The following is a 21,315-nucleotide window of genomic DNA, read 5'->3' on the forward strand; positions in this document are numbered from 1 at the left end:
TTACTCCTAATACCTATCTTCCTCCTCGGCACGTCCCACTAAGTACTCTAGACTATAGGCGATACGTTAGGCGTAATCGGATATTTAGTCCCGCTATTCTTACTTAATTTAAGCCTTTTTCTCCGCCTCCTTAGCGGCCTTCTGTTCTGTATAGCGCCGCTTATTAGCCCTATCCTTAGACCCGTCCTTATTCTTTTCCTTAAACTTAGATAGCGCCTTACGTAGTTTTGTTTAGTTAGTCAGGGCTTTAAGCTGTTATATAGTTAGCAGTAGTAGGGCACCACGTTTAAGTTTAATATACCCGTTTATAGTTAGTTAAACCGCCGTCTTCGACGGCCTTTAGTAAAATCTTCTATAGCCCGGTGGCTGCCTAAGCGGTATTAACGGAGAGCTAGTTTCCTTTTTATTAGCACCCACCTAGTAGTCTATTAGAGTAATAGACTTATAACTTAGTAATACTTCGATTTACGAATTTAATAATATTAGTATTTAAAAGATACCGCCACGCTATCCCGGTAGGCTAAGAACTTAATTACCCGTTAGGCCTTATTATCTAACTTCAGCTTTAGCCACTAACGGGCGTAGCGGCCGTATAAAGTTAAGGGCTCTAGCCTATCTACTAGTTTATGCATAATACGAGGCTCGGGAGCCTTATTAACGATATTATTATCGCTATTATGGGTGGTATTCTAGTGGCCACCCGCACCGTTATCTTCCTTACTAATAGCGGTATTATTATTAGTATTAACCACGGCGGCATCGCCGCCCCCGCCCACGACACTATCCTTATAGTGCTCGTCGTTATATCCTCTATTAGCGCTACTTATTATAATATCAACATCCTCCTACGTAATTAGTTTATTAATGCTATTGCTGATATTATCGTTGCCTACCACGTAGGACTTTTTAATCGCCTTGGCGACCTTACGAGCCTTCTTTTTAGCTAGCTTACGAGCCGCTTTCGCGGCCTTACGATTAACGTCGGTGACGTTAGGCATAGTGACTTTTATTATATTAGTAACGGTCACGTATAGGGCGCTATCACGGCACTTATATTAAGGATATTAACGGAGATATTATTATTATTATAAGAAACTATCTCTATGTTAGTTCTATCTATTATATTCTACTACCCGGCTACTAGGAACGAATTCGAATGCGATAACCGAGTCCGCAAAGTCAATAAAAGACTTTAAGCTATATATATAGCTTTATACTACTAGCAGGGAATTAACTTATATATATAGTTATCTATCGATAAAAAATTATAAAGACGGACGATAACTAAAAAGAAGAAGAAAAATAATAAAGTTAGGAATTAACGAAATATTCTTATAGATAAGTTAGGATTTGCCTATGGGTGCCTGGCAGCCTGATCTCTTATAGAATTAGCTTTATTTATATATTATGGCTTCCCTTTTTAGATGCACCTTCTCTTTTTAGATATTATAAGTTATAATTATAGGCCTTTAGTAGGTAAAGGAGTATTATATAGGTTATTTAAAGATCAGACGATAAGTTAGGAGTTTATAATAGAATCCTTTAGAATAGTTCTTAGTGGTGGTCTCTTTGCTATCACAGGATCTTTATGTTTATAATATTAGCCGCCAGTTAGGATCTCTTAGAACAATCTTCTTTATTAAGTCACTTTATTCTCTATAATCACGTTTATCTATATAGTGTTAAGGGAATCTTTATATTTATAAGCTTTATTCTATTTTCTTTTTATCTCTTGCTTTTATCTCTTATTCTTTAATGCTTGCTTTAAGAGTAGTGTTACTCTATAAGTGGTATAAAAGGAGGTTCCTAGATTAGGCGGAGTTCTTTATATGGAAGAGTGGCCGGGCTAAGGGAGTCGTTCTTTTATATCACCTCTAGACCTCTATTACTCCTAAGGGCAGGAGTTAAAGAAAGGGGGGGTTAATCTATAAGAGGCATTAAGAGGTCTTATTAATTCATGTTAAGTCTCTAGGCTTCCTAACCAGTATCTAGTATAAGCTTATCACGTAAGCTATAAAGGCCTCTTATAAAGAGGTTCTAAAGGCTTACGTATTAACTACCAGGTAGCTTCGTGTTTAGAGAAGGCTTATCGTATATTCAGGATACAAGAGCTAGCTTAGAGTATATAAAGGGGGTGGTAGTCTTTATAGCAAGGCTATCTTATTTATAAAGGTCCCTTAGTTACTCTAAGAGGAGATTATATAACTAATACCTTCTTATTAAGTGGCACCCAGAGGTCTATAAGTAGAGACCTCTATGCCTATATCTTCTCGAAGGAACTTAACGAATAATCTTAGTATAATACCCCCTCCCTTAGTCTACTAGTAGGCCTCCTTGTTCGTCTTATGATAGCTTCCTTTACTCCTTACTTGAATCCTATAATAAATATATACTATGTAAATCGGTAAGATAGTGCTAAAAGAACGTGATATCCTATAAATTATTTTCGCGGGGAGGGCGAATTTAGTCTAAAAGGACTATAGGATTCTTATTAGTAACGCGGCTAAGGCGATACATAGACTTTAATATCATAACTATAAGCGGCTGGTTATAAGTTGTTTATAGAGTGAGGCCAAATAATTAAAGTATCTAAAGCTAAGGAGAAAAGAAGGAAAAGGGGAAAACTCTATAGGTGCTTACGATCTAAATATAATATCGTGGCGACCCACTAGGAATATTATATAATTGGTCGGAAGATCCGGTGCTTTACCGGATTATCTTTACGGGGTTAACCCGTAATATTAACCCCCTCCCCCCTCGGTAAGCTGTTAATATTTGGTATATATTCGTGAAGCGTTATTATTTAATGAAATAACGCCTTTTTATCAATTAAATAACGACCTCTGGTAGGTCTTTAACCTTAAATAACCTCTCTGTTCGTTAAAGAACGCTTAAGGCGAGCCTGTATAGTTATACAATTAATTAATATTCCCTATAATAATATTATTATTGTTTATAGGCGGGTCGTAAGGTCGTTCGTATAATATAAGGAGCCCCTATAGCGTACCTTTCCTAACTAAGTAACTTACTTATACTAATAATACCGACTTCGGCGTTACCTCTATAGATTAGTTTTTCTTCTCTTCTTTAATAATATCTATTACTATCCATAGTACGCTTTCCATCGTCCACCACTCCTTTAGATATTATATCACCGCGCTAACCTCTTATCTTTTTTATAGGAGATATTTAAGTTTTTAGGATTATCTCCGGCCCCTAAGGTACGTCTTTTCGTTCTTCTTATAAGCATTATATAATATTTACTAACTTATATATATAATATAGGGGGCTGATAATAATAATAATAATAATAATACCGGCGAGGAGGTACCTACTTCCGCCCCGGCTAGTAAGGAGATTACCACTCCTGCCTCGGCTATAGACCGCCGCGCCTAGCTAGCCTAGGCGGCTAAGGCTAAGAGTAAGGGTTCCGCAGGCAAAGCTTCCGTGGTGGTTAAGAGCCCCGCGAAACACGCTAATAGAATAAAATATTCTTCTAAAGGAACCTATAAGGTCTTCTGCTACGCTTATATAAAGGTAGTTACTAATAGCTAGGATAGGCGGCGTTACTGTAACTAGTCGGGACCCGGAGCGAGGATAGGCGATCCTAAATACTATAACTACTTAAAGGGCGGTTATAAATACCTTCCTCCTCCGCCTAGGATAACTAGTCCGTTGGTAGCACTCCTAGAGGCAGCGAAGGTAGTTATCGATAACCCCGTCTATAGTCCTAAGGCGATAAAGGCGCTCGTAGCAGCTTATTCGGTCTTTTAGAAGGCGTCTAGAGTCTTAAAAGAGGCTTCTAGCACTCTATAGGAGGATAGGCCTATCTCGACGCCTATTAACTTAGGAGCCGATAAGCCTTACTTATCGGTATATATCACCGCCCCCCCCCCCCCCCCCCCCCGGGGCCCCCCGCGGGGACTCCTATATTATAGTAGGTAGACCTGCACCTATAGCGGCGCCTTCTATTATCGTTACGCCTATTCCCAGCGTGACGATTGCCTATACGGGGGTAGAAGGCCTACGCCGGCTTAACCGGTTGCTATAGGTAGTTAAGAACGTTATAGGGGTTATAGCCGTTAAGGTAAAGGACGTTAAGTCCTTTAAGGGAAAGAAGACGGATAGGCAGGCTAAGATCGCGAGGATATTCGTAATAACGTTAATCTTAACGCCTAAACCCGGTAGCTAGGGGCGGGGCTTATCCCCCCCGACTTAGTTAATATAGACGGTTTTACTATTATTCTAACCTTTATTTAATCCTTACCGCCTTTCTTATAACTGTTCTTCCTTTTATAATATTCGCGGGGTCCGTTATTAGTTTTAATTAGGCTATACTTCTCTTTATAGCGATCTAAGGCGCTTAAGTCCTATAGAGACTCTATTAGTTCCCAAGATATCTAGGCGTATTCTTCTAACTTTACTAAGGCTTCTCTTACTATACCTCTATTGATATTATACTCATAATAAGTAATAATGATAATAATCATAAGTATAATATCTAAGTCAAAATAAACAGTATATAGTTATAGCTACATAACTAGACGTCTACTTTATAACCAGCTTAACCTATACCATAATACTATACGTATTATACATGTATATATACTTAGGTTATGATATATATTATATATATACACTAGGCATCGTAAATACGATATCTCGGTTATTACTTAAGCTAATAACGTGGCGTGATAACCGTCGCGTAGGCTGTTGACGTAATAGTCGCCACCCAATCTTTTAGGGTCTTTTGCTAGCCCCGGATCCAGGAAGAAATCCCAGAAGTCAGTTCTATACACATATATAACCTACGCGTTTACGTAAATAAGCAGTAATCCTACGATTCTACGAATTTAATAGCTTTTACTTAATATTCCTCTCTTCCGCGCGTACAGCCTACTACTCGTAGCCTAATTTATTAAAAGGTTATAAGCCCGGGTTAGTAAAGAAGGAAATCTACTCTTTTCTACCCTATTATTCTACTTAAAATACTAAAAAAGACTCCCTGCCTTTTTAGGCCACCTGCCTTTTTAGGCTATCCCTTTATCCTCCCCCGGTCGTAGATCCTTATCTCCGAATATACGAAATCCCTTTATCTTCCGAAGACAGCTAATCGAATCGAACCGTTTATTCTAATACCACGGTTCAAAGCTCTTTATTCTTCCTAATACGGTCGCCAAGAGTCGTGCTAAGAGGCTAGCTCTTTATTCCTGTTCCGGAAGCACTATACGATCGGAATAAGACTCTTTATTATAATCGGATATACTAGTCCTTTATTTATAAAGGGACTTTTTAAAAAAGAAGGATAACGAATACGTGGATTAAACGTAGCTGCTTTTATAGTTATTATAGCTCCACGAAAAATAGCTATATTAATTAAGCCATTTAACCTACCGCGCTGCCTATAATAATAGGATATCGTAATATGGTATATAAGCTTTTAGTAAAAAGTCCGCCCGTGGAAATCCTGTTATTCGCTTTATACGAGCATCGCTTTTCTTCGCGCCACGAGATCTATAAATAGCTTTACCGTTTAGACCCACTTTTGGACCCACTTTTCGAAGCTAGGCTAATTAGAATCAGACCTTTAGCTTAGTATTCTTTGTTTCTGTCCTTTATCGATAACGTAACAGAGAAAAAGGAAAAAGCAATAAAGAAAATAATAAAAACAAATCGTTAAATAACTTTGTTAATTTTAACCTAAATAAATAATAAAAATTATCGTTCTGCTACTTAAAAATGGCTTTATAAGAGACTATCTAAGATATCTTAGTCCGGAAGTCACAGAGCAGTTCTATAACTAATAATAATAATAATAATAATAATAATAATAATAATACTAACCTTAATATTAATTAGTTAGTAGAAAAGATCTATAAAATATAAGCAGAAAACAGTATTAAGCTTGATCTGAATTTCTATGTTAATAGCGGGGCTACGGCGTATATAATAATAAATAAAAGACTCTTTTCTACTTATAATATAAAAGAAAGAACTGTTTGTTAGGGTTGGGTAAAAGAAATAAAAATATAAGGTAAAGGAGACTATATAATAAAATTCCGGGATCCTAGGAAGCTTCTGCTTTTAAAAGAGTGTCTTTATATACCGGAAATAGGTACGAATATTATTAGTCTCTCTTATCTTAATAGTAAAGCTCGCGGTCTTTCTAAAAGCAAAAAGCTCTTATTATTTAATAATAAAGAGCCCCTCTTTCTTTATATAACGGCTCTGCTTTATAACGGGCTATACTAGGCTATAGCACGGGCACTATTATACGGGGGGGTTAAGTCTTAGAAAATAAATATACTAAATACTAGAAAAAACATAAAGAAACTGTTATAAAGAGGTATTCTACCTAAAGAATAGTCTTAAGACTTAACTAGAATAAAGAGGTTTTAGAGGTTTAAAGAATAAGTTTTAAAGAAACTAAATAAATAAAGAAATATAAGAAAGGGGTTAGTTAAATCTTAATAAAGAAATAATATAATAAAGAAACCTTAACCTCTTTAACCTTAAGAAGAGCTTTATAAACAAAGAGACCGTAATAACCGTAAAAGGACTACTTCTATGACTAAAAACATAACGCTATGGCCTAACAGGATGGGTTATATTAACCCTATTACCTTAAAAAGTCTTTATACTAATACTCTTTAAAAAGATTATAATATAACTAATAAAGAGTTAACTAAAATATAGAGCTATAATGCCTATAAGAACAGTAAGTCTATTATACTTACGAATAAAGATTTAGTTAATAAATATAAAGACTTTTCCTATTTAGAAAAGGTTTATATAGATCTTTATGGTCCGATCGAACTTCTTTCTTATAATAAAAAGCGTTGGATTTTATTTATACTAGACCGTTCTACCCGGTTCCTATAGGCATAACCGCTCTTAGATAAGTCTGAAACGATGGTAGTTATAGCTATAAAAGAGTGGAAAGTCTAGGTAGAAAATGATAATAATAATAATAATAAATATCTCTTCTTTATTAAAGAAGTAGATATAGATAGTGGAAAAGAATTTAATAACGCCTTTTTTAATGCCTCTTCATAGGTATAAAGCATAATATAAAGCCACCGTACACTTATAAAGCTTAAGGCTCTGTTAAACGAGTTATAAGAACTATAATAGAAAAGGTTTAAGCTCTTCTTTTCCACTTAGGGCTGCCTCGATACCTTTAGGGTAAAGCTATGCTTTTAGCTGTTTATATATATAATAGATCACCTAATTCAGCTCTTAAATATAAGAGTACCTTTAAGCTTTTATAAGGTCAGAAACCTAATATTAATAATATACGGGTTTAGGGTTCTATTATTTATTATAAAAATAACGACACGAATATAAAGAAACTAGATATAAGAGCACTTTAAGGTGCTTTAATAGGTTTTAATAACTATAACTATAAGGTTTATAACCTAGTAACTAGAAAAACTAGTTGGTTTCGAGACGTTTATGTCTTAGAGAATCAGTTTCTTTACTCTTTTTTAGATAACTATAATAATAATTATACGCCTAAAAATAATAATAACCTCCCTCCTTATATTAATACTTAGGTATATAATAATCAGGTTTCTAACCGCGGGCCTTATTAACCCGTTAAGTATAATAAAGGAATCACTTTTAGTGAAAATACCGCTTAATTTTTATAAAATATTCCTTTACGCGTTTCGAAACGTTCTGTTAAGTCTATTTAACCTAAAGAAGAGAATAATAATAATAGATATAAGAGTCTTTGTCTACGGGTAGCGGGCTGTTAAGTTCTAGCTATTAATAATAATAATAATAATATAAACTATAGGCCGGCTAATAATAATAATAGTAGCTAAAGTACTAGGCTAGAAGTCTAAATACCTTTAAAACCTTTAAAACCGGACTATAAGGATTTAATATCCACTAATAATAGGGTATTATACCTTATAAAAGATACTATACTTAGAAACCTATAGTTTTAAGAAAATTCCCTATTTCTTTTAACTATAAATTCGATTAACGAACCAGCTGCCTATAAATAGGCTATAAACTGCCTAGATAAAAATAAATAAATAGACGCGATAGTAGCAGAAATATCAGGACTTAAAAAAAGGAAGACCTAGGACTTAATAAGTATAAAAAATATGCCTAATAATTATAATAAAATAAAAAAAGACTACCACGTACTAGGAGGTCGTTAGGTCTTTAGAATCAAATATAATAGCTCTAGCAAAGCTATTTAATATAAGGCTCGGTGGGTTATTCAGGGGTTTAATCAGGTTCTAGGTCTTAATTATCTAGAAACCTTTTTAACTACCTACCGGCCAGAAAGCTATAAACTAGCTTTAATACTAGGCGTATCACGCGGCTGGAAATTCAGGCAGTTCGACGTTAAAAACCCCTTCGTTTATGCCGATATAGTTACCCTGATATACGCTATATAACCTATAGGCTTCAAGAGAGAAGATAGCTTAGAAAATAATAAAAATAATAATTATATAACACTCTATAAGCTTAATAAAGCTTTATACGGGTTAAAACAAAGTCCTAGACTCTGGTATAATTACCTAGTTAAGATATTAACTAAACTAGCTTACCGGGTCTCTGAATATAATAACGGACTTTTTACTTTTTATAAATATAATAAAATTAAAAGAATAGAAGAACGAGCTATTCTTTTATGCCACGTTGACGATATAGTGGCTCTAAGCCCTTCTAAGGATGCTTTAGACTATTTCTTTAAGGAGATATCTAAAGATATTATACTTAAAGACTTAGGTAAAATAAATACCTTTCTAGGTTATATAATAAATATAAATAAAGAAAACAAGACTCTGTTTATAAATTAGTTAACTTATACTAATAAGATACTTAAAAGGTATAATAAACGAAGTCTAAAAAGGGTTAACACCCCTTGTATACACAAGAAGGTCCTAGTACTAAATCCTGAATAAGCGTTAACTAATAATATAAATAAATACCAACAGGAAATCGGGGCTTTATTATATCTAGCCTTACATTTAAGACCAGATATAACTTACGTAGTTAACTAGTGTTCTCGCTATATAAGTAATCCCTCGTAAGACCACTTTACTGCGTTAAATCGAATCTGGGCTTATATAAATATATATCCTAATATCGGTCTTTTATATAACTATAATAAAGAAGACCTTAGTATTTACGGTTATTCTGATACCAGCTTTTCAGATATAATCGAGGATAGAACCTCGACTTTAGGATATATTTACTATATGGGAGTAAATAACCCCGTTAGTTAGACCTTAACTAACCAAAAAGTCGTTGCTTTATTAATAACAGAGGCCGAATATATGGCTCTTACAGAAGCTTCTAAAGAAGGAATCTATCTTTATAATCTATATAAAGAAATACTTCAGAATCTAGGTCTAGATTCTAGTACAAGAGGCATTAATAATAATAATAATAATAATAATGATAATAATAATAATAATAATAATAATAATAATAATAATAATAATAATAATAATAATAATAATAATAATAATAATAATAATAATAATAATAATAATAATAATAATAATAATAATAATAATAATAATAATAATAATAATAATAATAATAATAATAATAATACTCTCGAGATTCCTATTATCTTAATAGATAGTGAGAGTGTAAAGAAGCTCGCCAAAAACCCTGAATTTCATTAACGGGTAAAGCATATCGATAGGCAGTATCACTACTACAGGCAACAGCTACAAAATAATAAAATAAAAATCGTATATATAAATACGAAATTTAATATAGCTAATATAATAACTAAAGGTTTCGCAAAAGAGACTCATAATACTCTTTATGGTTATATAAACCTGGGTTATAAGGATAATACGTTGCCTGAGTATGATTTACCGCCTTATAATAATATTAAAGAATTAAAATACTAGGTTTTAATACTTAGTATTCTTAGTTCTTTATAAGGGGATATAACTAGGTTTTTTACCTTCGGGTTTTCCTAGATATTAAAGGTTTTTCTGAATTTTCCTTTGCATAATATACTATAACAATAACAAGGGTTTTTGAATTTTCCCTTGAATTAAAATCAAGAGGTTTTTTAAATTTTTCCTCTATGTATTCTAGTCTTAGATAGACTAGGATTACTGCGCTATAATATAACTATAACCATAACTATAATCTGACTAAGCTGCACTTATTATATAAGAGTCAGCTTACGGGGGGGTGTTGATATTATACTTATAATAAGTAATAACCATAATAATCATAAGTATAATATCTAAGTCAAAATAAACAGTATATAGTTATAGCTATATAACTAGACGTCTACTTTATAACCAGCTTAACCTATACTATAATACTATACGTATTATACGTGTATATATACTTAGGTTATGATATATATTATATATATATACTAGGTATCGTAAATACGATATCTCGGTTATTACTTAAGCTAATAACGTGGCGTGATAACCGTCGCGTAGGCTGTTGAGGTAATAGTCGCCACCCAATCTTTGAGGGTCTTTTGCCAGCCCCGGATCCAGGAAGAAATCCCAGAAGTCAGTTCTATACACATATATAACCTACGCGTTTGCGTAAATAAGCAGTAATCCTACGATTCTACGAATTCAACAGCTTTTGCTTGATATTCCTCTCTTCCGCGCGTACAGCCTACTACTCGTAGCCTAATTTATTAAAAACCTCTACCCACCTACCTATTCCTAGCATATAGGATTTCTTTTACTATCTATTCGTCTTCTTCTAGACCGTCACGAATCAAGCCAGGTTAGGAGTTATATAAAACTTAACTAGGGAGCGGGTCCTCGCACGCGCGTTATAAGAGGTCTACATAGAACCTTAGGTATATATTTAAAGGTACGTCTAGTTCTACTATATACGGGTTAATAACCTTAGTTACCCTATACTTTTAGTATAGCTAGCTTAATTTACGCGAAGGTTATAGGGTAGAGTAGTTTATACGCGAGAGCTATATAAGGTCGCCTTCTCGGAACCGCTTAGCGGGGATACGATACTTATTCGCTAACTCTTATTATAGCTATATAGCTGCTATCGCGGCTTAGCCGAACTCTATAGCTTCTTAGAGACGGCGGAGCAGGTTATAAGCCACAAACTCCCGAGTATCGCTACCTAGTTCTTTATGAATGTGGATCGTGTCGATATAGTATCCGTGTTCTAGGAAGAACGGGCTTATCGTTATAGTCGAGCTCTCCCGGTTATTTAATACTAGTTAGGCTACGGGTAATAACTTATCCTAATCGTCTTAGATATAGTAAACGAAGGCTTAAAGGTATACCTATACCTCTTAATTCGCTTACTCGCTACCGTTATCGGTCTAGAGGTAATAAGCTATACTTAATTATTATTCGGTTCTAGCTAATTTATAAAACTATCGCTAAAAGCGATTTATCTAGTTAGAACTCTTATTACTTATAATTAAACGAGGTATACAGTGGAACCGAAAGTAATAGTATAGGAACCGTTTAGCGTAAGCTTCCGCTTTTATAGAATCTATCGCTTTAAGGGTAATAGCCTTTATAAGTTGATCGGTTATAACCTATAGGTACCTACAGATTTTCTCTTTAATCGGAGTTAGATCCGTTATAAAGTCTATTAATAGGTCGCTCCTTATTAATTTAGGAATTATAAGCGGTTTTAAAAGCCCTCGTTAAGCGTTCCTCTATATATAACTCTAGTTATAGACGTCGTAGTTACGTATAAACCTGCGCACGTCTTTATTTATCCCCGGCCAGAAACAGCGTCTTACTATAAAAGTAATTATATTATCTTACCCTAAATAGCCTTGAATGACAGAGTCGTGTATAGATTAGATTACTCGTATTTATTATATACTCCCTTTTTAAGCTCCCGATACCTATAGGCGGTCTCAGAACGTTAATAGTCCTTATAAGGTGATCCCGTATTCTGTAATCTAGGCTCGGAGACCTAATAAGGGAGGGAACTACTAATCGCCCTTAGATACGGCTTACGTGGCTTAGCGATACCCGTTATCCTCCTTTACTATAGTATCCTATAGCCATTATAGCTTATCGTCGGCTTCGAATACACGCGGGTTCTTATAAAGGTGGCGGATCTTTAGGGGAATTAAGGTCTCTAGGATTAGTTATATATACTATACCTATTCCCGTTTATCGGAGAAGTCCTTTAGTTCGTCTTATACTTTTCGCGAAAGAGTATCGGCAGTATAATTATCGGCACCCTTACGATATTTCAGCATAAAGTCGAACTAAGGTAGCTCCCCGGCCTATCGGCTTTATCTCTTATTAAGTATCTATGAGAGCTTGGATAAAGTCTATAAGCTTAACTGGAAGCCGTAGATTGAAGACGGAGACAGTGAAAGGGGCTTGAGTAATAGAAGGCTAAGTGAATTAAATAGAGTAATATTCTATAGTACTGATAGTAGAATATGGTAATAAATACAAAAGAAGAGTAAGAAAAGGAATAAAGGACGCAGGAGAGGAAGCAGATATATATAGACAAGCAGTATATAAAGAGACTAGTCTTATAGTAGTAATAATAAGCTTTGCTTATTATGTAGTAGACTAGGTTATTACGTAGTGGACTCTTTATTATATAATATATTACGTAATAGACTTATTATTACGTAATATATTATATAGTAGATTTTTTTTATTACGTAATAGACTTTTGTCTCTGCTTGTATCTTGTATCTCTGTATTACTAACCACCTATATTAATAATCAGGTATTAAGATAGGTAGATGTAAGAGGCATTAAGAGGTCTTGTTAATTCGTGTTATCAGGTTCTGGGCTTCCTACTAGTGCTTAGTACGAGCTTATTGCGTAAGCCATAGAGGCCTCTCGTGAAGACGTTCTAGAGGCTTATATGTTAACTACTAAGTGGCTTCGTATTTAGGGAAGGCTTATCGTGTATTTAGAATATAAGAGCTAGCTTAGAGTATATAGAGGGGGTGATAGCCTTTATAGTAAGGCTACCTTATTTACGAAGGTCCCTTAGTTACTCTAAGAGGAGATTATATAACTAATACCTTTCTATTAGGTAGCACCTAGAGGTCTATAAGTAAGGACCTCTATACCTATATCTTTTTAAAAGAACTTAATAAATAATCTTAGTATAATACCCCCTCCCTTAGTCTATTAGTAGATCTCCTTAGTTATCTTATAATATCTTCCTTTACTTCTTACTTAAATCCTATAATATTTTATTTATTCTCCCCTTCTATACAGGTATAATAACTATTAAAAGCTATTAGTAGACTTTAATTAAACACCTTACTAGTTATACTCCTAATAGGAACTCGCCTTTTATCGTAATATAGGCCCTAAACGCCGTCCTCCTCTTAGTCCTAAACTAGTACCCGAGAGCTCTAAGCTTAGCGACCCGCCTTCTAACCCCGAAGAATCTAACGGTAACGCCGTTATAATAGCCTCCTATCCTTTGCCTCCTAATCTATAGCCCCTAGGTACCCCTAGTTCTGTTACTATTACCACTATACCGTCTCCGTATTATCTAGCAGAACGGCTTTAGCCTACGCTTATCCCTTAGACTTAGGGAGAGCCCTTAATAGCGGCTTATCCTCCCTTAATTAAGTGTTCTAACCTATTATTAAGAAGTCTAAAAGGGAAAGGAAAAGAGGCTTCCTTACCCCCGGCTAACCCTAGGCCCCGAGCTTAGGTCCTACTTAATTATTTAGTCGGGTATTATAGCCCTTAGTAAGAGGATACTCCCCCTAAAGAGCTTACCGATAAATAACTAGAAGCTATCCTATTATGGATCGCTAACCGAAAAAAGCGAGAAAGACGGGAAGAAAGGCTGCTTCGCCTATAACGTGGAGAAGACCTAGATAACGACTATCCACTATCCGACTACCGGAAGCGTCGTCGCCGTTAAGACCCCTTTTTGCCCCCTAGTCAAAGTCGTTTATTATTACCACGGCGCGAGTATAAGAATTAGGCTAGAGTTAATTACCCCTAGCTAAAATAGGATAGTAAGTCCTATAATTAGTTCTGGACCTTTATAGAGGAGCTATAGGAAAGGTTTAATCTAGATTATTACTACTTTACTACTAAGAGGCAGAAAGTATACTTTATTAGTGGGCCCGCCTTTAATAAAGTCTAGATAGCGTGCCTATTAGCGGTAAGCCTATAAACCCCGTAAAAGGAGGGAAGCCCGCTTAATAGGTCGATATTCGTATATTTCTCGTTAGCTAGCTAGTAGACCACGATACTCGTAAAATATCTATCACGGAATAGCTCTTTTTAGATTAGTTTATATAATGCCCTAACTAGTCTTATAGCTAGTTCCTTAATTATCTAGACTCTTTATTTAATAAAGTCTCCTTGGAGTTCCCCGATAAATAGCGTATATAGCTTATTCTTATAAAGCTATAAAAGCCTTTTTGTGATTAGATTATTATTAGTAGCCTCCCCCGGGACTACGAGTATCTAAACGTCTTAGCTTATTAAGCCGAAGTTAATTTATCTTAGTTAATAGAGGGCGACTCGCCTACCTCTAGCCGTTTAGTAGCCTATTATCTAGTTTTCCGTAGAGTAATAGCCACCGCTAGTGGCTCCCGACCCTCTTAGTCCTCTGCCTCCGCCCCCGCCGCTTTATCCTCCTCCGCCTTAGTAACCACCGTATCTGCCTCTACTTCTATTCCGCCCTTTAGTAGTCCTCCTACTATCCCGTTTACCGAGAGTTAGTCTTAAGATTCTACTAAACGCTAGCCTATCATAGAAGTCGAATATGATTATTATTATTAGTTCGGTTATTATAAGTCTATATACCCTAAGTTAGTTAATTTGTCTCCCGCCAATACCTTTAGTTCTAATACGCCTAGTAATAGTAATTATTAACTGTATAATTCTTATACTCCGCCTACCCGCTATATGCCCCCGCCTTAGTCTAATCCTAACGATTAGCCTATTAATTTAAAGAAATAAGTCGTTAGTTAGGTTTAAGCTAATAATCTATTAGTAGCCCGCTAGGATTAGTCCCTACCTAGCTTGCCGTCCCTAGAAACTAGGACCCTTAAGACTAAACTCCTAGTACGGCCAGGTGGTAGTTAGAAATAATATCTTATATTTATAGACTATGGAGTTAGTGTTAACCCTATTAACTGCCACGCCTTACCTTTAGGTATTAACCTAACTGGCCCCCTAGAACGTTTAAATTAGGGACTTTCCGAAGTCGAACAAGACACCTACGGTTCTATTTCTTTATTTATTAAGGCCACCGATAATTAGGGCCGTACTTATATATATTGCACTTTATTCTATATTATCGACCTTACTAAAGGTTTCTAAGTTCTTCTAGGTATCTCCTAGTTAACTACCTATAACCCTTATATCGATTAAGCCGACCGCCTTTAGAATTTCCGTATTAATAAAAAAGACTTTAGACTAGCTATTACTAAGAGAGGGATAGTCTAAAGCCCTAAAGAAATTAAAAAAGAAAGAAAGCGCGCCCGCGTAGTTATCCGATTAGTTAATATAGTAGTGACCCCCTAGGGAGATACCCTCTATATAGGTAGTATTACTATTCCTGATTCCGACTTAGCTATTAGTTGCGATTCTGTTTTATCCCCTACCCGTTCCGATTCCGTTTTACTTAGCCTTAATATCCCCCTAGAGGACGTTACCTTTAACGCCCTCCTATAGTTACCCGAGTCTTTTTTACCCGAATAGTATCGAGATTTTATAAACGTTTTTAATATTATTAAGGCTAGTCGCCTCCCGCCGCACTATAGGTAGGACCACGCTATTGAGTTAGAAGACGGTTGGACTCCGCTATTTAGTTCTATCTATACCCTTGCCGAGGAAGAGTTAGAGACTCTGCGATAGTATATAAAAGACGCTTTAGCTAAAGGTTAGATTCGAAATTCTACTAGCCCTACCAGTACCCCTATACTCTTTATTCTAAAGAAAGGAGGTAAGCTTCGTATTTATATCGATTATAAAGGACTTCATAAGATTACTTATAAGGATTATACCCCCCTCCCCTTACTTTATAAGGTTTTAGATCACTTATCTAAAGCGAAGGTATATGCTAAGTTAGATTTAAAAGCTACCTATTATAGGCTAAATATAAGAGAAGGGGATAAATAGAAAACTACGTTTTATACTAAGTATAGTTACTTTAAGTATTTACTTATACCTTTTAGACTTTATAGTACCACTACTAGTTTTTAGCGATATATTAATAAGGTACTATATAGTCTTATAGATACTATTTATATTATTTATTTAGATAATATTTTAATTTATAGTTTAGATAAGGATACCTACCGCGTATATATACGCGAGGTCCTTTAAAGGTTAAGAGATTAGTCTTTATAAGCGAATCCGGAAAAGTATATCTTTAAGTATTAGGAAGTGGAGTTTCTTAGTTTTATTTATAAGCCTAATAGTATCTATATAGACCCTATACGAGTAGAAGCTATTTATAACTAGGAGCAGCCTAATTCTATTAATAAGGTATAGGCTTTTATTGGTTTTACCAGGTTTTACCGCCGCTTGATTGAAGGGTACTCTAAGATAGCTAGGCCACTTACTGACCTATTAAAGGGAGGTGGTTAGCTTAAGGTATTTACCCTTTCCGATAAATAAAGAGTATTTTTCGAGAAGCTCCGAGATACTTTCTAAGACGCCCCCGTCCTCCGCTATTTCAACCCCTATCTTCCTATTCGAATTAAGCTAAACGCCTTTAACTTCGTAATTAGCGTAGTTATTAGCTAACTAAAGAACTATACTTAGCGACCCGTCGCGTTCTTCTTTTATAAGCTTCGAGGAGCTAAGTTAAACTATCTAACCCCTAATACTAAGCTTATAACTATTTATAAAGTATTCCGTTATTAGCTATACTATATAGCCTACGTCTAAACCCTAGTTAAAGTCCTTACTAACTATTTAAACTATCGCTACCTCTTAAATAAGCCTTATATTAAGGCATAGTATGCCCGCTAGTTAGAGGAGTAAGCCGTTTATAATTTCGAAATCCGCTACCGTCCGGGCGTCTAGAACCCTATTAATAGACTATCCCGTAAACCCTAATACGCCGCTAACCCCGCCGAAATCGATTAAGAAAGGCGCCGTCCTATTAAAGATTTTATAAAGAAGTTCGTTATAGGCCTCCTAAAGCTTACTAATAAGGAGAAGCCTACTTTACTACGTCTAAGGGAGGAAGTTATTAAAGCCTAGAAAGACAACCCCTTTTATTCTACCGATACTAAACTACCTACTTAGTAAACTCGAGATACTAATAGTATGGCTTATTTTTATAATCGACTTTTTATTCTTAACGAGTCCGGTCTTCGAGAAGCAGTTATATAGGCTCTTTATAACGCCCCTATAGCTAGCCACTATAGCACTGGCAGAACTAATAAGCGTATTTCCGACACCTTTTTTAGGAGTTTATGTTCTAAGATATTAAAAAGTTTATCTCGAGTTATCCTATTTATTAACGCACTAACCCTAGGCACTATAAGCCCTATGGCCGTCTTACTAGTTTGCCTATTCCTAGCCGTCTTTTTTAAGAGATATCGATTAACTTTCTTACTAGCCTCCCCCCGGTTACCTACTAGGGTAAGAAGAGCGATATAGTATTAGTTATTATTTACTATCTAACTAAGTACGCCCTATATATCCCTTATAGTAGTGGATTATTAGTAAATAGGCTCGCCGACCTCCTATAGTTATACGTCTTTAGTATGTTCGGTCTCCCTAATAGGATTATCTCTAATCGGGGCTCCCTCTTTATAAATAAGTTTTAGATTACCCTTTATTGTTATCTTAGTGTTTACCGCCGATTATTTACCACCTTTTATCTCTAGACAGACGGTTAGACGGAATGTTAGAATTAGAACCTAGAACACTACCTTTAATCCTACTATTACCTTTAGTAGGATACCTAGGTAGAAAGGTTATCCCTCGCTCAGTTTATATATAATATAGCCTGGCACTCCGCTATTTACTAGACCCCCGCCTTCGCCCTGATAGGATTTAACCCCTAAGGTCCCGATAAAATTAAATTACCTAAGTCCGGAGAAGTCCGTGTTATATAAGCCGAATAGAGTGCTAGTTACCTAATATAAAACCGTTAAGCTATATAAGTCCTTATCTAGCGTGCGTAAAGGACCTATAAACGTTATTATAATACTGGTTATATATATTAGCACTTTTAAGTAGGTAACTACGTGTTACTTTCTTCGAAGAATATTAAGCAAGGCCGGCTAAGTTATGAAATTTCTGATAAGCACCTTAGTCCCTTTAAAGTTATTAGTATTATAGGTAACCGCGGGTTAGCTTACCGGTTAGAACTCCCTTTATCTATAAAGATTTATAACGTCTTCCTTATTTCGCTTTCAGAGCCTTAGGTCTCTCGTGATGGTTAGCCTCTACCTATCCCTATAGAAGTTAACGTCGAGTCTTAAGAGTCGAATAAGTATAAAGTCGAAAAAGTTCTTAGGTACTATTATAATAGTAAACGCCACGAGTATCTTATTAAGTAGGCGGATTACGGATTCGAAGATTATACTTAGGAACCTAAAAGTTATCTGCCGGACTCCCTCTTAGAATAGTACTATAGTCAGATACAGCGTTAAGTCAGTTAATCACTATTAGTATAGGGTCGCTATATAGTGGTAACACCGTTAATTATTAGCATCTTTATATCTTAGAAAAACAACTAAAAACAAAAGAAAAAACGAAATCCTTATATCGTTTAGTGTATAGCACTTATAGTACCTAATCCCCCCCTTATGCCTTATTCCCACTGCTCGTCCTTATGTTTAGCCCGTTACACTAGGTACTCTATGCTATAGGTAATCCTCTAGGCGTGATTATCTATCTTATTACGCTATTCTTGCTTAGCTTAAGCCTTCTTTTCGGCCTCTTTAGCCGCCCTCTGTTTGGGCCGGCGCCTCTTATTAGCCCTATCCTTGGCCCTGTCCTTGTTCTCCTCCTTGAACTCCAATAGAGCTTTGCGGAGTTTCGTCTAGTTAGTTAAGGCTTTAACCTATTATATAGTTGGTAGTAGGAGGGCACCATGGTCCAAGTTCGATATACCTGTTCTTATTTAGATAGGCCCCCCTCCTTGACGGCCTTTAAGAGAATGTTTTATAGCCTAGAAGCTGCCTGTATAGTAGCGACTAAAAGCTAGTCTATACTTGTTAGTAACCGCCTAGTGGTCTGTTAGAGTGGCAGACTTATAACTTGGTAATGCTTTAATCGGCGGATTTAATAACATTAGTATTTCGAAGATACTATAACGCTATCGCGGTAAGCCGCGAAGCGGATTTTACCTTGGCTCTTATTATCTAACTTTAGCTTTAGCCACTAACGCGTATACCGGCCGTATGGCGTTAACGTCTTTAGTCTATCCACTAGTTTATATATAACACGAGGCTCGGGAGCCTTGTTCGCTATATTATTATTATTATTATAGGTGGTATTCTGGTGGCTACCCGTACTATTGTCCTCGTCGCCGATAGTATTATTATTATTGGTATTAGTTATAGCGGTATTACTGCCCGTAATAGCACCCTACTGCGGCTTGTTATTCTGACCGCTATTAGCGCCGCTTATCGTTATATTAATATTATCCTGTATACTTGATTGATTAATACTATTACTGGCATTATTATTGCTTACCCCGTGGGACTTTTTAATCGCTTTAGCGATCTTACGAGCTTTCTTTTTAGCTAACTTATAGGCTGCCTTAGCGGCCTTGCTCTTAGCGTTAGTGATGTTGGGTATAGTGACTTTTGCTATATTAGTAACGGTTACGTATAGGGTATTACCACGGCACTTATATTACGGAAAGTTAATCTAATTATAGAAGCTGTTGTTGTTGTGTGTGAAATGGAGGACTATTTCTCTGTTAGTTCTATCTATTACTTTCTACTACCCGCAGAGCATTAAAGAAAAATTACAAATTACAAATTACGTTACAAATTATATGTAATGTAATCTAATTTTTCCGGAAACAATTACATTACATTACATTACATGTAATTTGCAATGTAATTTTGTAATGTTAGTATAAAAATTACATTTTTATACTATATATAAAGCTCTTATTTTAGAGTATATAGTATATATATATAACTATATTTATAAATATATAATAAAGCTATTACTATTTACTCTATATTATATATATATAAAAGACTATATTATATATATCTATATATAATAAGGAGGGATAAATAACTCTTAAGTATATATTAATATATATACGATATAGTCTTATTAGTCTAAGTAAAGACACGTACTACTATATAATATATTAAGAGAGGATATAATAATAGATAATATACTATATACCTATATCTTCTTATTTACTGTTTTCCTAAGTCGTCTTAGTACGAAGCATACGTTCCTTCTTAGTCCTATAATAGCGGCCGCCCCTTCGCTTATACCACCGTAAGTGGGTAGTTAACTACGTCTTAGTTCTAAACTTAGTACTTCCATAGTAACTATATAAAAGCCCCTATTTAATTAGTTATAGTTAGCTATATTGTACTATAGTATATATAAAGAAACTTACCGTAGTAGTGGCACCTTGTACTGAGTTCTGTGGAGGTATTTCGGCACTACTCTCTGTATCGGGACAAGTATTCGTATACGAGATAGGTTCTAAAGACAAGGAGAGTTCCTATAATAATATAACTGATTAGTATATATAAATATATAGTTAAAGGAGTATAAGGTACTCGTGGAGAATATATAATACCTCTTGAGTCTGCTGCTGCGTATCTAAGTCTTGAAGATTCAGAAGTTCCCAAATTGGGTCGTTATATACCGTGGTACCTCCAAGACTAGTATAGTCCAGTGAGAGAAGAGTGGGGTTAATTTCCGGATTAGGAAGAGTTTCCGAGGGCCTGATAGGCTGTGTGATAGCCGAAGGTGGAGCTTGTTGTAAAAGAGAAGCAGATATAGTAGAATCTACTAACGAAGAATTATTGTTGTTAAGCAGCTAAAGGTCTAGGTACTTAAAAAACCATTCTTTTAGCCAGGCAGGGCCCGTATTAAGGGCCTGCAGTCCTAGCTCGAAAGGGGAAGTTATCGTTGATTCTAGAGATAAAAAGGAAGCCCTAAAGCTATACTATTAGCTCTATATATATTCACTTGTTCCTTTATTAATTCTAGCATTACTAAGGTAAGTACACTATACTAACTACTGTTAGATCTGACTGCCGTAAGGTAATAATTACCCCGCCTTATAGATTACCCCTGTACGGGCCAGTAGCCTCAGGGATATATTAATTATCCCGCGTTATAGTCTTATAGATTACCCCTCTACGGGCTAGTAGCCGCCGGGATATATTAA

The 21,315-nt window shown here is 35.4% G+C and overlaps 2 protein-coding genes across 2 annotated transcripts; one reads left to right on the forward strand and one right to left on the reverse strand.

Annotated features, from left to right (window-relative positions):
- Positions 1-1,957: 1,957 nt before the first annotated feature.
- Positions 1,958-9,659, forward strand: ACRALDRAFT_2022936 (uncharacterized protein; the record flags this gene model as incomplete). The annotated part of the gene is made up of 2 exons (XM_071020116.1): positions 1,958-1,964; positions 9,382-9,659. 2 exons carry the CDS (start codon positions 1,958-1,960, stop codon positions 9,657-9,659), a joined length of 285 nt encoding a protein of 94 aa, XP_070871298.1.
- A 10,765-nt stretch (positions 9,660-20,424) lies between these two features.
- Positions 20,425-20,874, reverse strand: ACRALDRAFT_1070440 (uncharacterized protein; the record flags this gene model as incomplete). Its single annotated transcript, XM_071017768.1, has 3 exons — positions 20,425-20,475; positions 20,533-20,640; positions 20,719-20,874. Coding segments are annotated over 3 exons (315 nt in total), but the record flags the coding sequence as incomplete, so codon positions are not given.
- Positions 20,875-21,315: the final 441 nt, after the last annotated feature.

Source organism: Sodiomyces alcalophilus (genome assembly GCF_042370955.1).
Source record: "Sodiomyces alcalophilus JCM 7366 unplaced genomic scaffold ACRALscaffold_9, whole genome shotgun sequence".
NCBI lineage: Eukaryota > Fungi > Ascomycota > Sordariomycetes > Glomerellales > Plectosphaerellaceae > Sodiomyces > Sodiomyces alcalophilus.